The sequence below is a fragment of the Microtus pennsylvanicus genome, chromosome 7 (genome assembly GCF_037038515.1).
Source record: "Microtus pennsylvanicus isolate mMicPen1 chromosome 7, mMicPen1.hap1, whole genome shotgun sequence".
Taxonomy (NCBI): Eukaryota; Metazoa; Chordata; class Mammalia; order Rodentia; family Cricetidae; genus Microtus; species Microtus pennsylvanicus.
The window spans coordinates 3,274,718-3,288,824 of NC_134585.1; the positions used below are offsets into that span (position 1 = coordinate 3,274,718).

Genomic DNA, 14,107 nt, shown 5'->3' on the forward strand with positions numbered 1-14,107 from the left:
TGCGTGGGCTTTATGGGAATGGGTGCAAAGATGATGCCAGAGAATTGGAGAAACGAAATCACTGCAGAGTGCAGGGCAGATGGAGGGAAAGCAACTCTTCATGGCTCATCAGCCCCCAGGATCTCAATCCTCAGAGCATAATAGACCCATTAGCAAGCTGATAAAGTTACAGAGGAAGCCAGCCCCAAGTGGTCAGATTACCAAACACTGCCCAGTTCTGTAGACACAGAAGCCACCGAATGTCACCGAATCACTGTTGTGGTTTGATTGTGAGATATCCACATGGGGTCGTGAGTGTAAGATGTCCCACACGGGCTCATGGGTTTGCACACTTAGTTTCCAACTGGTGGTGCTATTTGAGACTCACAGAATCTTTAGGCGATGGAGCCTTGCTGGAGGAAGTGGAGCACTGGAGAGCTGGTCTCAAGGTTTTACAGCCTAGCCCACTTCCTGTTTGCTGTCTAGTTCTTGACTGCTGACCAGTGTGACCAGCTGTCTTGTGCTATGGCCACACCCATTCCACAGTGATGACCTGACTCCCTCAGAACTGTGAGGTGCTGTAAACCCCTCCTCCTTCAGGAGCTTTTTCTCAGGGTTCTGGTCACAGTGTGAGAAGAGGAATTAATAGAGACTCTAAGACAAAGAATGCATAATATTTAAGAACTCACTTCCTGGGGCTGGAGAGATGGTGCAGTGGCTAAAAGTACTTCCTGCTCTTGCAGAGGGCTCAGTTTGAATCCCAGTGCCACATCAGGAGGATGACAACCACCTGTAACTCCAGCTCCAGGAGTCCCACCCTCTGACTGGGGACACTTGCCACTGTAGTCAAAACATTTTACGCAAAGATAATATTTAAGGCTCCTAAGCCAGGCATATTGATGCCTACCTGTAATCCCCAACCCCTGGGAGGCAGAGGCAGGAGCATCATTTACAGGTTTGATGCCAGCCTGGGCTACGAAGTGAGATTCTGTCTTCGAAGAAAAGAGAAGCAATCCCACTGAGACTGCGGTAAACCTTCAATAAGAAGAGCCGGCCTCTGCCTGGTTTCCAAGAGGAGATGTGGACACAGCAGGACAGTGTGTCACCATGAGCCCCACACTTGCTGGAGTGTTCATGGCTTCTGAGCCCTTCAGAGACTGAAGAGGCTGGGGTCACGACCTTCACGGGAGCTTCGGGATCGTGGAACATGACAGGCACTCTCTCACCTCCTGTGCCTGGGACAGCCTCGGACAGCTCAGGCACAGGTTAACAGTGCAGGCCAGGAGGGGCTGACAGAATTACCTCCGCAGAGGGGAGGGGGCCATTTGGTTTTCTCTGAGGCTAAGACCTGAATCGTTCCTGCATCTGGGCTGCTACCCGTTCTTCATTTAGGGTGTTGTCTGATGCCATTCTCCACGAGACATGAATAAACATCTCCTCACCCCAGACAGCGAACCAACAAAGAAAGCCCAAGGTGGGGCACCAATGGCTTAAGTCTTTTGGGGTTTCTGTGGAGTGTGGATGCAGGATTTCTTATAGTCAATGACAGCTACACCGTCAAGAACCCACTCCAGTGTTGGTGATGGCTCGTGAAACTGGAACCCTGGGGTGCAGGGCACAGCTTGCCAGCAGCCTGATGTTCTGGAGTCTCTTCCAGCAGCTCAGTGGGTCCAAGTGCCCCCAGTGGGTCTTTCTGCTCAGATGCACTTGAAGGGAAGGACCTGGGAAATCTGGTCAGCTTCAGGGGCTTCCTGGAGCTTTTGAGTTGTTCATGTTCTGAGCTTTTTTGTTGTTGTTGTTTGGTTGTTTTTCTGTTTTGGTTTTGGTTTTTTGTTTTGTTTTGTGTTTTGTTTTGTTTTTAGAGACAGGGTCTCTCTGTGTAGCTCTGGTTGTCCTGGAACTCTCTCTGTACAGGTTGACTTTGAACTCGTGGAGATCCGCCTGCCTCTGCCTCCTGAGTGCTGGGAATAAAGGCGTGCACCACCACTGCCCGGCCACTTCCTGGCTTTTAAGGGGTCTCCCTGCAGGATTGACAGCCCCCCTTTAGACCAGTTTGAGTTTTAACACTTCCGTACAAATAGAATGTTACACAACAAAGGACCAGAGAGACAGCCCACAAGGCTACTTCCCATGAAACTGCCATTAAATAACGATAGGACGGTTATGAGCATCCAAGTCTCTGTGATGTCACCTCCCCCCAGCAAACTGGAGGCTCTCAGAAGCTCTCCAGGAAGAAGGTGGCAGTGACTTTCACAGTTCTGCTCTATCAGGCTCACAGGAACAGCAGCCACACGCCTCAAACCTGAGTCTCTACCCTACCACATAGAAACGTCTTTGGGAGGCAGCTGGAGCCTTGCTCCTCCCTCCCTTCCTTCTCTCCATTCCCACCGAGACTGATCCATATGAAACTGCATGTACCCAGCCAAAGCAGAGAGCAGGGAAGGCCCCAGCCTTCTAGGATATACAGCGTTCCAGGCAACAGCGGCCCAAGTGTGTTGTTCTTCATGGTTTTGTTCTGTTGTTTCACATTGTTTGTGGTAGGGTTCATACTGTAGCCAGACTGCCCTCTAACTTACAACATAGCTCAGGCTAACCTCAGACTAAGCAATCCTCCTGCCTCAGCTGATGTGGGATTCCCCTCTGTATACCATGATTACCATTGGTTAATAAAGAAACTGTCTTAGGCCTGCGCAGGGCGGAACTTAGGTAGGTGGGATAACTAAACTGAATGCTGGGAGAAAGAAGGCAGAGTCAAGGAGAAGCCATGAAGCCGCTGCCAGAGACAGACATGCTGAAACTTTGCTGGTAAGCCACAGCCACGTGGCAATACACAGATTAATGGAGATGGGTTAGTTTGGGATATAAGAGCTAGCTAGAAATATACTTAAGCTATTGGCCAAACAGTATTACAAATAATGTGGTTTCTGTGTGATTATTTTGAGTCTGGGCAGCCGGGAATAAGCGACCTTCTACAACACTCAGCCTCCTCAGGTTCTGGGTTTGCAGACATATACCGCCACCCCTGGCTTATAAGATTATTTTTAACCCATAAATCAGGAATGCCCAAAGCCAAGTAGCAGCTGCCAGGGTGTGACAGGCTAGGGGACCGCCGCTTGGCAACTCCCCCCCCCACTCTTTATTCCTCCTCCTCTTCTAAGCCACCAACAGGACAGTGGGCTGTGGGGCTGTGTCACCATCCTCCCCACAATTCTATCCTATTCTGGCCTGTTCTGGTGACACCAATGTCTCCCTCTAATTTGAGGTTTCAGTTAAACTCAGAGGCAGAAATCTTTCTAGATCCATTACCTCCTACAGCAGCTGGTATGGTCTGTCCCAGATAGAATCACTGTGGAGCCTCAAAACCTTGGAGCACTTGCCACTGTCTTTCTGATTCTCCTTCATCCTCTCTCTCTCTCTCTCTCTCTCTCTCTCTCTCTCTCTCTCTCTCTCTCTCTCACACACACACACACACACACACACACACACACGGAAATGTCCTCTGCCCCAAGCCATCAGAGCTACTGCCAGCACCCACATGCCTACATGTCAGGACACCCCAACCCCAGCGCCACCCCAGAATACCAGCTCAGACTCTCTGCCCTTCGGCTCCTCCCACCCTACCTGAGGGCCAGGCCCAAGGTTCCTAGAGAGAAAGGAGAGGCCACTGCAGGGAGAGGCTGTGAACCTGCCATGCAGCTGCCACTTGGCGGAGCTGCTTAGAACTCTCCGATCGGGTTGGTTGGCAGAGTAATTTTATAGCCTGTTGTGGGTTGGCCTGGGGACCTAACTCCAAATGTAAAAGTTATTTGAGTAATGGTGTGGCATTGTTTCCATGGAGAAAAGCTGTTGAAGTTCAAAGCAAAAGTGATCTTTGGGGACACTCCCCTCTGTGCTCTATGGGTGACCTCTGCGGTTTAGTACCAGCTGCAGGGAGAGCCCTGGCCAAACCTCAGCTCTGGCCCAGCCCTGCTGGGAATGAGTGTGGGTGGGGAGGATGAGCGTCTCTGGGGCCAGGGAGAGAGCCAGGGAGGGAGAGGTCTCTCTCCAGACTTAACTATAGACATGGAAAGGCACACGGGATCCCCAAAATTCCATCCACTGTGACACTGGGTAGATGAGATGGCGCGTGCGCGTGCACACGCACACACACACACACACTTCAGTCCTCTTAGGGGCTGAGGAATAAGAAATAAATCAATGGGCAAAGAAGGAGAAAAGATTTCATGATATCATAGGCCTGCATTGTTCTGGGTTGTTTGTTTTTGAGACAGTGTGTCTATATGTAGCTCTGGGGCATGGAATTTGTGTAGACCAAGTTGGCTTTGAACTCAGTGATCTACTTGTCTCTGCCTCCCAATGCTTTTAAAGGCATGTGCCATCATGCCCCCAACTGGATCATTCTGATTACTTTGCAGTGGGGAAAGACATCTTAAGTAGTTGACAGGAGAGACAGAAAGGCAGAACTGGGGCATTCAGATGCAGGAGGGATCTCCACCTGCACTGTCATCTCCACCTGTGCTCTCTGCACCTGCACTGTCTGTGCCTGCACTGTCTGCACCTGCACTGTCTGCGCCTGCACTGTCTGTGCCTGCAATGTCTGCACCTGCACTGTCTGCGCCTGCACTGTCTGTGCCTGCAATGTCTGCACCTGCACTGTCTGCACCTGCGCTGTCTGCACCTGCACTGTCTGCACCTGCGCTGTCTGCATCTGCACTGTCTGCGCCTGCATTGTCTGTGCCTGCAATGTCTGTGCCTGCAATGTCTGTGCCTGTACTGTCTGTGCCTGCGCTGTCTGCACCTGCACTGTCTGCGCCTGCATTGTCTGCACCTGCACTGGGGTCTCCACCTGCGCTGTCTGCACCTGCACTGTCTGCACCTGCGCTGTCTGCACCTGCACTGTCTGCACCTGCATTGTCTCCAATTACACTGTCGTTGCCTGCACTGTCTCCTGCACTGGGGCCTCCACCTGCAACTGTCTCCATCTGTGTTGAGTCTGCACCTACCCTGAGTCTGCCCCTCACTAGGGTCTCCACCTGCACTGAGTCTCCACCAGCACTGGGGTGTCTACCTGCACTAAAATTTCCCCCTACGCTGAGTCTACACCTGCGGTGAACTCTATCTCCACTGAGTTTGCACCTGTACAGGGGTCGGGGGGGCTCCTAGCATTAAAAATGGTTGGGGTCCAAAGTTACATGGTTTTGCCCTCCAGCAGGAACTGTCCTGGTGGTGCAGACTGGGACTCACCACAGGGAAGTGTTGGCAATGGGGGTGGGGATAAATGGGCAACATTCAGCCACCCCATCCACAGGTCACAGATGGACTGGACAAACACATGTGGTCTCCCTCCTCAGTAAGGAGGGCAACTCTCAACTTCCAATCGACAGACAAGAGCAAGCAATGCTGTGTGAGGGTGGGAAGCCCCAGGAGAGCGGGAGGCCCCTAGGGGTACCCAGCACCCTAGGATCTCCTAACCAGAGCAGACCTGAGCTACTGAGCAAGCCCAGAGAAGGGCATCTTGGGAAGGAAGGAGGTCAGAGTCCCTAGGCAGAGAAACTGTATACATACATGAAGCCCCATGGAATAAAAATGCATGTGTGTGTGTGTGTGTGTGTGTGTGTGTGTGTGTGTGAAAACATGTACATGTAGGAGGCCTGACTTCAGTTTTGGCTTTGGATAACAGAACATGGCAAGCCTGGGGAATACAGCATGTCTTGGAAAATGTGCAGAAATTGATGACTTGGAAGTGGGCAAAGTTACCCCTTGCACAGAATTTAGACTGAACCACCCAGAGTTTCTTCTAACTCTGAAGACCTAAGGGCAACTGTATTTGTGGGCAGATGGGGAGGCAAAGCTCACATAAGCAGTGGCAGCCCTGTGCTGTGTCACTGGGAGCATCCATTTGGGGATCTGTGTAAGCCCCGGGACCCGCTGGGGAACTCCTGTGTGTAGGATAAAGGCAGCCTTTTGAGGGGACAGGAGTGCTGTAGGAACCTGGGGAGGCTGAAATAATAACGCGAGCACCAACACACACCCAGGAGACAATCACATTATTTAACCATCAGTCAGAGGGGCTTGGGCACAGGGCTAGTGGGCTCCTGGGAGTCCCTTCTGGCCATAGGCTATACATTAGCCCTCCTCAGCATCAGGGAGGTGAGGAGGTGCCCAGGGAAGAAACTGTGCGGCCAGGACAGTGCCCAGAGCCTTGATGACTTCAGCCCCTGGGAAAATCAGTATCTCAATAACCTGCCCAAGGCAGGCCCTGCACAGGCCTCTGGTCTGGTGTCCCCGGAGAAAGGGCCGGTCTTAAGTGGCAGGCCATTCCTGACAGGGACAGTTGTGTGACAGAACTTCCTCCCTGGGGAGCGAGAGCTGGAGCCCTGAGGCAGGGGAGTGTGTGTGTTCCAGCATTCTTAGCGCCCCAGGTGGATGTGAGGAAGGGGGTTCATCCCAGAAAGCCACACCCAGGGGCACTAAGGAAAACCCTGAGGGGAGAGTGGGGTGCTGGCCCACCCTTGCAGCACCTGTCCCCAGTATCTGCTGGAGTTTCGGGCATTTCTCTCTTTATCTTTGTTACTTTTTTTTCTCTCTTTAAATAATTAATATAATTCCTTTTTTTAAATACAAAATACACAGTGTCCTTTCTCTTCCACTTGTTTGGAGGGACAGGGAACTGCTTTAAATAAAGGTCTCAGCTCTCTAATGGGTCACAAGTGGGGGAGCCGGAGGCCCAGGTGCCACCCTTCTACTGGGCTGTCCCAGCACCCCCTGGTTCACCCCACCCCTGGCTGCTGCCCCTGACTTGAGGCTTGAGGTGCCCTGGCCCAAGGTCCCCTAGATGACGAGGGGTTTCATGGGAGGTGGCGTGAAGTTCATGCTGTGTGACTCCAGGCGGGTCTGCTTTTGGTTGACAGGGTCAGCGAGGGCCTAGCCCATGAAGCACACAGGCCCCAGAAGCACGCCTCCCCGCCTTGTGGGGGACCCCAGGTCTGAGAAGGAGGCATCCCGCACAGGCAGCTGCTCCAGCACCGGCGTGCGCACCTCCAACACTGTCCGGCCTTGCTGGGTCTAGACAGAGAGACAGGGAAGGAGAGCTATGAGCATGGGGGAGAAATGGACCCCAACCCAGCCCCCAGGCTCGCCTCTCCTGAGAATCCTGACCACACCCAGATGGTTCCAGATGTATGGACTAGGTACATCAATGTGTTGCCCTCCATGTGCCTCTGTCGGGCATCTGAAGGTCCACAAATGCATGTGCTTGTGTAACTGCATCAACGCTGGTGTGTGTGCACACACGAGACCACCTAGATGGCTCACACAAGTTCAACTCCCACTCCCCCCCTTAGCCCTTTACGCTCCCGCCCCTCAGGCACAGCTGACCCCCGGAAGCTGGGCTCCTCCCTACTGTCCCTAGGCATCCCACCGAATGCTCTCCCCATCTTCTTCCTGTAGCCCAAATCGGGGACTTGCCACCCACCCAGCATCTCTGGTTCCCACCTGACAGCCGTCTCTGAACTCCTTAACATAGGGGCTGGTCTCGGGGCTCAGTTCATCCTCATTGGCCCCCCGGAGTCTCAGGGGGCCATCCTGGGATACTACGGAGCAAGGGTAGGAGACATCCTGGTGGGCGGAGACGCTGAGCAGACGCAGGAACGTGAGCTGGACCACGCCCACTGGGGAGCCCTCGGAGTCCACATAGGAGAACTGGGGAGAAAGAAGAGTCAGGGGAGACTCTGTGGGCTCCAGGGAGCAGCCATAGGCGGAGTTAAGAGTCAGGGGAGACTCTGTGGGCTCCAGGGAGCAGCCATAGGCGGAGTTAAGAGTCAGGGGAGACCCTAAACACTGAGGGGTTCCGGGAAGCAGCCACAGACGGGGTAAGGAACAACAAACTTCAGTCTTGGGATTCCAGGAAAGAAGACAAAGCATCAAAGGTCACACAAAAAGGAATGAAGGGTCAGGATGGGCAAGGGCTGGCAGACTGAGGGCCAATCAGCTCGCACCTGTGTGATGTCATCCCTAGGTGTAACACAAGTCTCCCCTCCTGCTGTAAAGTTGCAGAACACCCGGAAGGCATCCCGTGAGCAGCCCTGGTTGGGGTCAACCCAGTACTCTCCTGTCGGGTGAAACAGGGAGGTCAGGTCCCAGGTCCCAGATGATCCTCCATCTCCGTGCTCCCTTCCCTCCTCGGCCCAGGCTCCCACTCACAGCCCTGTGACACCCCCAGCCCTGCCTCAGTTTACCTATCACCCCGCAGCCCACCCCAGTCTCTGATTGGTGCCTGCAGCTCCAGTGTTGGTTCTGGGCTCCCCTGTGGGAGGAGTGTGATCTGTGTGAATGCAGGTGTGTGCACACATGTATGTGTTGACTCTCATGGGCACTACTGCCTACAAATGGAGCCACATCAGCTGCTAAGACCCCAGAGCACTTCTCACCCAGTCACCTGTGATTGTCACACACCTGTGACTGCTACACACCTGTGACTGTCTCACACCTGTGACTATTACACACCTGTAACCAGTTCCTGTTAGATACCACTCCATATTAGCACCACTCCAGCACCGTCCCTAAGACCCCCCACTCCAGCGCCATCCCTAAGACCCCCCCACTCCAGCGCAGTCCCTAAGACTCCCCCAACTCCAGCACTGTCCCTAAGATCCCCCCTCCAGCGCCCTTCCTAAGACCCTCCCCCACTCCAGCAACATCCCTAAAACCCCCCACTCCAGCGCGGTTCGTAAGACCCCCACTCCAGCAGCCACTGGGCCGTCCCCAGCCTGAGGCCGGTGCTGACCATCAGGAAGCTCGGGGTGACACAGCTTCAGGTCCTGGCAAGTGCGAGCAGGGCTGTCCTGAGTCCCTGTGGGCTTCCTCATCTGCTCGATCTCCTCCCGCAGAGAGTCCAGTGAGCCAAAGATCTCCTCCAGCCCGGCAGGGGTGCCTGGGGCACCACCAGTGGGCTCAGCCTCGTCGTCCTGCATCAGTTGGCTTCCGTCCACAGAGCGGCGGGTCTTCTTGGGCATCTGGATGGGCAGTGGCTGGATCACCTCACCCGGGGGCCCCTGGATGGGGACAGGGGTGCAGTGAGGTCACAGGGAACGTAGAGCGGATGGGTGCGTCAGGCTGCCCAGCCAGAGCAGGCGGTACTGGTACTGGGCACTGCCTGCTCTCCCCACTCACCGGGTGTCCTGGGGGGCCCTGCACGCCCTTCTCTCCCTTAGGTCCGGCTGGGCCCTAACAAAGGAATTAATGAGGTCAAGGAGGGGTCAAGAGGTGAAGCATAGGCTGGAGGTCACAAAAGGGTCAAACTGGTCTCTTGTCGGAAATGAGGGGTTCCCCGCTGCGAAGGGGGGGAATGTGTGTGATTGCCCTGCAGAGACAGGATTAAGCCCAGCTCAGGGAGGGCAAAGTCAAAGCTAAGAGGTCACTCACTGTGGCTCCTTTGGCTCCTTTGGGGCCAGCGGGTCCCTGTAAATAAACAGAAGGGGTCAGCACAGGAAAGGACACAGGAGTGGCAAGACAAAGTTACAAGTCCATGGACCCTGGGTTTCCACATGAGGGACATGGATACACCAGAAGAGAGCCGCGGGGCACTGAGAGCCGTACTGGGACGTCTGCAGTGGGGTGAAGGGGTTCACTTACAGGCAGGCCAGGAGGCCCTCCAGGACCAATGGGGCCAGATGCTCCGGGGATGCCCTAGAACAACAGCATGGGGAGAGGCTGGGTCCCTCAATCCACCCTACAGCCCAGTTCCCACGCCCACCTTCAGCATGAATTCCACCCTAACCCCAGACCTCTCTGAGCCATTCCCGGACCCACCGTCTCTCCCTTCTGTCCGGGGGCGCCCTGAGGGCCAGGAAGGCCCCGATCTCCCTTCTCTCCTTGCTCTCCCGTTGGCCCGATCAGTCCGATGAGACCCGGGTGACCCTGGATAAGGGGAAGGTGGTCACAGGGTCACAGGGACTCTTAAAGACCTTACACAGACGGAGAAGGGCAGGAAGATAGGGAGATGGACATGGGATTTGGGGAAAGCTTCAGCGGACATGAAGAAGAACCCTGAGGACTGAAGCAGAGCAGTGGACACTGGCCATTCCCATGGGACCTGGGATTGAGACCATGATCCTGGATCTGTCGCTCACCTTCTCCCCCTTGGCTCCAGCATCACCGCGGAGGCCAGGAAGCCCTGGAGGTCCCTGGGGGAGACAAGAAGTCACTCTCCCCAGAACCTTCAACTTCCTCCCTGGCTCTGGCCACTCCCAAGCCACCATATATCCCAGTTACTTACCACAGGACCTGGGGGCCCAGCCTGACCTGTGGCTCCAGGGCGGCCTTGTTGACCCTAAAGGTTAGAGAACACCGCAGGGTCAGGAAGGCTATCCCCACATTATACACCGCCCACGGCCTTCACCCTCCCAACTCCTTCACACTGCAACCTACCACTGAGCCTGGGAGCCCCCGTAGACCATCAGGGCCAGGCTTTCCTGCCGGGCCTGCAGGACCCACGGAGCCTGTCTTTCCTGGGGCCCCGACAGCACCAGGGTCCCCCTGAAACACATAGAAAGGACTTGTTCTCAAGGCAGAAGGGGCAGAGGGGGCAGAAGGGGGCAGAAGGAGGTCTGGCGGAAGGGTGAGGTGGGAAGGAGAGGATGACGCCTCAGGATCCCTGGCAGAGGAACAGGGGGACTCAGCAGGGAAGGGGGGTATAGGGAAGGCATCTGGACACAGAACTCAAAGGAAGAAGGAAGGGTAAGTCCCAGCACCCAGGGTGGCCGCTCCCTCACCTTGGCTCCCTTCTCTCCTTGTCGTCCCTCTGGACCAGGAGTGCCAGCAGGTCCCTGAGGAGGAGAGCAGGGAAGAAATGATAGTCAATAACCAGACTCAACTCAGCCCGTCCCGCTGCGTGCACGCATGTGCACACACACAAAAACATACATACATACGCACACATACATGCACTCTTAGAGAGGACCACACACAAATACTGAAGACAAGAGCAACCACACCCACCTAAAACATGCAAGGCACAGAGCACACCAAAGATGGCCAGCTGCATGTACCACAAATAACCAGCTAACAGCCTCTCCCTGCCCATCACCTGCCTTTGCCTCACCTCCATCCACCCTATCCAAGGACAGGCAGCGGAATCAACATCACTTACCCGCTTCCCAAGGGGTCCAGGGGGCCCATTCTCCCCAGTGGGACCAGGGGATCCCTACGGAGGAAGGATAGGAGGAGTCTGAGTAGGATCCGGTCAGGAGACCTCTGGGAATGGCCCAAAGGGTCAGTGAGAAGAGAGGGGCACCAGTCACTCACAGGCTGTCCTGGCTCGCCGTCCTCTCCACGGTCACCCTTAGCACCATCCTGGCCCTGAAGGGGTGAAAAGAGTCAGAGGAAGGTCCCCCACCTGACCGGCATCTCAGTCCAGACTCCTCACCCTGCCAAACCCCGAGACCCAGGCCCACCTGGTGCAGAGAGGCCAACCGGAAAGCCCCACCACCCTCCTCCCTCAACAAGACTCACCCGTGGGCCAGCTTCTCCAGGAGGCCCAGGGTCCCCAGGAAAGCCAACGGGACCCTAATCCAAAGGAAGAGCAAGGTTAACATCACAGCTCTCTAAGGCCATTCAGAGCCAACACAGAGCCCCACGGACACCTGTCACCCTTGGAGGAAGGTCTCCTGTGCCCTCCCCGCTGCCCCATCACTTTAGCCTCCTCAATGCTCCCAAACTATGGGAGAGCTCTCACTCCCCTCTGCACTCTTCCGCAGGAGCACCCATCCCCACAGCCTCCCTCCCAGGGACAGGCCCACCCTTGGACTCCCTGCATTCCAAGGTACCAACACACACACACACACACACACACACACACCAGTATCCCGGGGTCTCCTATTCCCAGACCTTCCTTTCACTCCCCAAACTCACAGGGTTCCCCTTGGGGCCATCATCGCCTGTAGGGCCTTTAGGCCCTGGTGGTCCAGCCTCTCCCGCCTGCCCAGCCTCTCCTTTTTCACCACGCTCACCACGCGGACCCTGCAGAGCGAGTGGAGGGAACAGATGGTCTCAAGGGAGTCTTGAAAGTCAGGGAAATAGTCTACTCTTAAGACAGCCTCAGCCTCCCCTCAGCCACTTCGTGACAACCGGACAGTTAGGGTCAGGCCTATGGGGAGTGTCCTGGCCCTTCCTCCCTTCAAGGAAATGGTGGCTGGGTTCCTTCAGGCCCAGAGACCAAGCAGGTGGAGGTCCCAGGTCAAGAGAGAGAAAGGCAAGAGTACAGTGAAGGGCAAAAGGTATCAGGGACAAGGTCTCAGAACTGCCACTCACCTTGGCACCCGGCTCGCCCTGGACGCCCGGAGACCCAGACTCTCCCGGCTCCCCCTACAAAGAGAGGAGCATCAAAGTCCCCCACACATCCTGACAACCTCACATCTCTGTCAGAAATAAGCAGAAATCTAACCCCATCCCCCCTGCCAAGACTGGTCCATTCACCCCTCTTCAGCTACCTTCTCTCCAGGGGGACCCAGGTTCCCAACGCCTCCAGGGGGACCTTGTGGGCCCTAGAAGAGGAAGAGAAGCCGTTGTGAGGGGAGACAGGGGCCTGGCTGAGCACAGAAGGGAGATGGTGGCAGCATCTCAGGGCACCTGAGATGGGACTAGGGTTTATGGTGTAGGGAAAAGGAGACAAAGGACTCAACTACATGGGTCTGAAGGGGCAGGGGTCAAGGGACGAGATGACTCACATCAGCACCGTTGGGTCCAGCGGGGCCGCGAGGTCCTGGAGGGCCAGGTGGTCCCTGGGTGGGTGGGGTATGAATACATCAGGATGGGGAAGGAAAGGAGAGAAGGAAGTCTATGGCTGAGCAGGAGGTAGGCTGTGTGAGCAGAGGTCCAGGTGGGGCAGATGGTGGGGCTACATCCAAGCCATGAGGTCAGCAGTGGAGTGTCAGGCTGGGGACAGGCTGGGTAGCAGGTGGATTCGGGTCAGCGAGGGTCACACTCACCATAGGTCCCACGTCTCCCGTTTCTCCCTTCTCTCCAGAAGGTCCTGGCAGGCCCTGTGCACAGACCCAGTGATCAGCCCATCCAACACCCAACCCTTGTCACTCAGCCCCTAACAGGCCCCAGTCCTCTGTCCCCACCTCCCCTGTCTGCATCAGCCGGTGACTGGCAGGGTGCTCACAGACCCTCCCAGAGCCTACCTCTCAGGCCCTGTTCCCATCCCTGCTCACCTGGAGGCCAATGGGTCCTGGGGGCCCATTGAATCCTCTTGTTCCCTCATCGCCTTTGGCTCCAAAGTGTCCCTGGGGCCCCCGAGCTCCAGGCTCCCCATCAGCTCCCTGGAGCAGGGACAAGGACAGAATGCTAGGTCATGGGTCACGTGTCTGCCATCCATAAACTCACACAGACCTGAGCATCAGACACAAGGACGAAGGGGAAACTGAGGCAGGCTAGAGTCTGCTGGGGCCTCCATGGACACCCAGAGGCACTCACCGCAGCTCCGGGCTGTCCCACAGGACCGATGGGACCAGGCGGTCCAGGTGGGCCCTAGGGAAGAAAGGAAGTCAAAGATGCCAGGATAGGTCATATCAAGGGTGGGATGAGGTTAAAAGTCAAGGTCATGGATGCTTACGTGTTCGCCTTTATTCCCTTTGGTCCCCTTCTGTCCTGGGTCTCCCACCTCACCCTGCAGGAGAAGGTAATGAGATACAAGGGAAAGGAGATATGCAAATTAGATAGAGGTCAGAGGTCAGCAGTCTCATGTGGAGAGAAGACTGTAGGGTCTTACCTTGTCTCCATCCTCTCCAGCCACACCTGGGGGTCCCGCTGGACCAGGAAGCCCCACAGGACCCTGTACCCCATCACGGCCAGTGGGACCAATAGGGCCCTTCTCACCCTGCAGGGAACAAGGGAAGGATGCAGCCTCACCCTCAAGCACCCCCACAAAACACCTGGGTACCCATCACCCCTCAGTTCACAGCTCACAGCCCCCTGCCCCATGCTCACCGGGACGCCTTTCTCTCCCGCTGCTCCAGGGGGACCTTGTGGGCCTGGACGTCCTGGGGGACCAATGGGGCCCCCTGATCCTGCTGCACCTCGCTCCCCAGGGGAGCCCTGAGAGAGAGAGATGAGTCAGACCCTCCAG

At 55.8% G+C, this 14,107-nt stretch overlaps 1 protein-coding gene across 1 annotated transcript in view; it reads right to left on the reverse strand.

Annotated features, from left to right (window-relative positions):
- Positions 1-6,009: 6,009 nt before the first annotated feature.
- The window catches only part of Col11a2 (collagen type XI alpha 2 chain), a 28,285-nt gene continuing 20,187 nt past the window's right edge, over positions 6,010-14,107 (reverse strand). The window contains exons 42-66 of the mRNA XM_075979584.1: positions 13,969-14,076; positions 13,751-13,858; positions 13,595-13,648; positions 13,456-13,509; positions 13,194-13,301; positions 12,966-13,019; positions 12,705-12,758; positions 12,468-12,521; positions 12,289-12,342; positions 11,890-11,997; positions 11,491-11,544; positions 11,284-11,337; positions 11,129-11,182; positions 10,752-10,805; positions 10,408-10,515; positions 10,256-10,309; positions 10,110-10,163; positions 9,790-9,897; positions 9,613-9,666; positions 9,403-9,438; positions 9,151-9,204; positions 8,765-9,032; positions 7,977-8,089; positions 7,474-7,680; positions 6,010-7,044 (exon numbers count right to left, since the gene is read on the reverse strand). Coding sequence (XP_075835699.1) covers positions 6,904-7,044; positions 7,474-7,680; positions 7,977-8,089; positions 8,765-9,032; positions 9,151-9,204; positions 9,403-9,438; positions 9,613-9,666; positions 9,790-9,897; positions 10,110-10,163; positions 10,256-10,309; positions 10,408-10,515; positions 10,752-10,805; positions 11,129-11,182; positions 11,284-11,337; positions 11,491-11,544; positions 11,890-11,997; positions 12,289-12,342; positions 12,468-12,521; positions 12,705-12,758; positions 12,966-13,019; positions 13,194-13,301; positions 13,456-13,509; positions 13,595-13,648; positions 13,751-13,858; positions 13,969-14,076 — 2,169 coding nt within the window. The 3' untranslated portion in view covers positions 6,010-6,903. The remainder of the gene's footprint in view (positions 7,045-7,473; positions 7,681-7,976; positions 8,090-8,764; positions 9,033-9,150; positions 9,205-9,402; positions 9,439-9,612; positions 9,667-9,789; positions 9,898-10,109; positions 10,164-10,255; positions 10,310-10,407; positions 10,516-10,751; positions 10,806-11,128; positions 11,183-11,283; positions 11,338-11,490; positions 11,545-11,889; positions 11,998-12,288; positions 12,343-12,467; positions 12,522-12,704; positions 12,759-12,965; positions 13,020-13,193; positions 13,302-13,455; positions 13,510-13,594; positions 13,649-13,750; positions 13,859-13,968; positions 14,077-14,107) is intronic.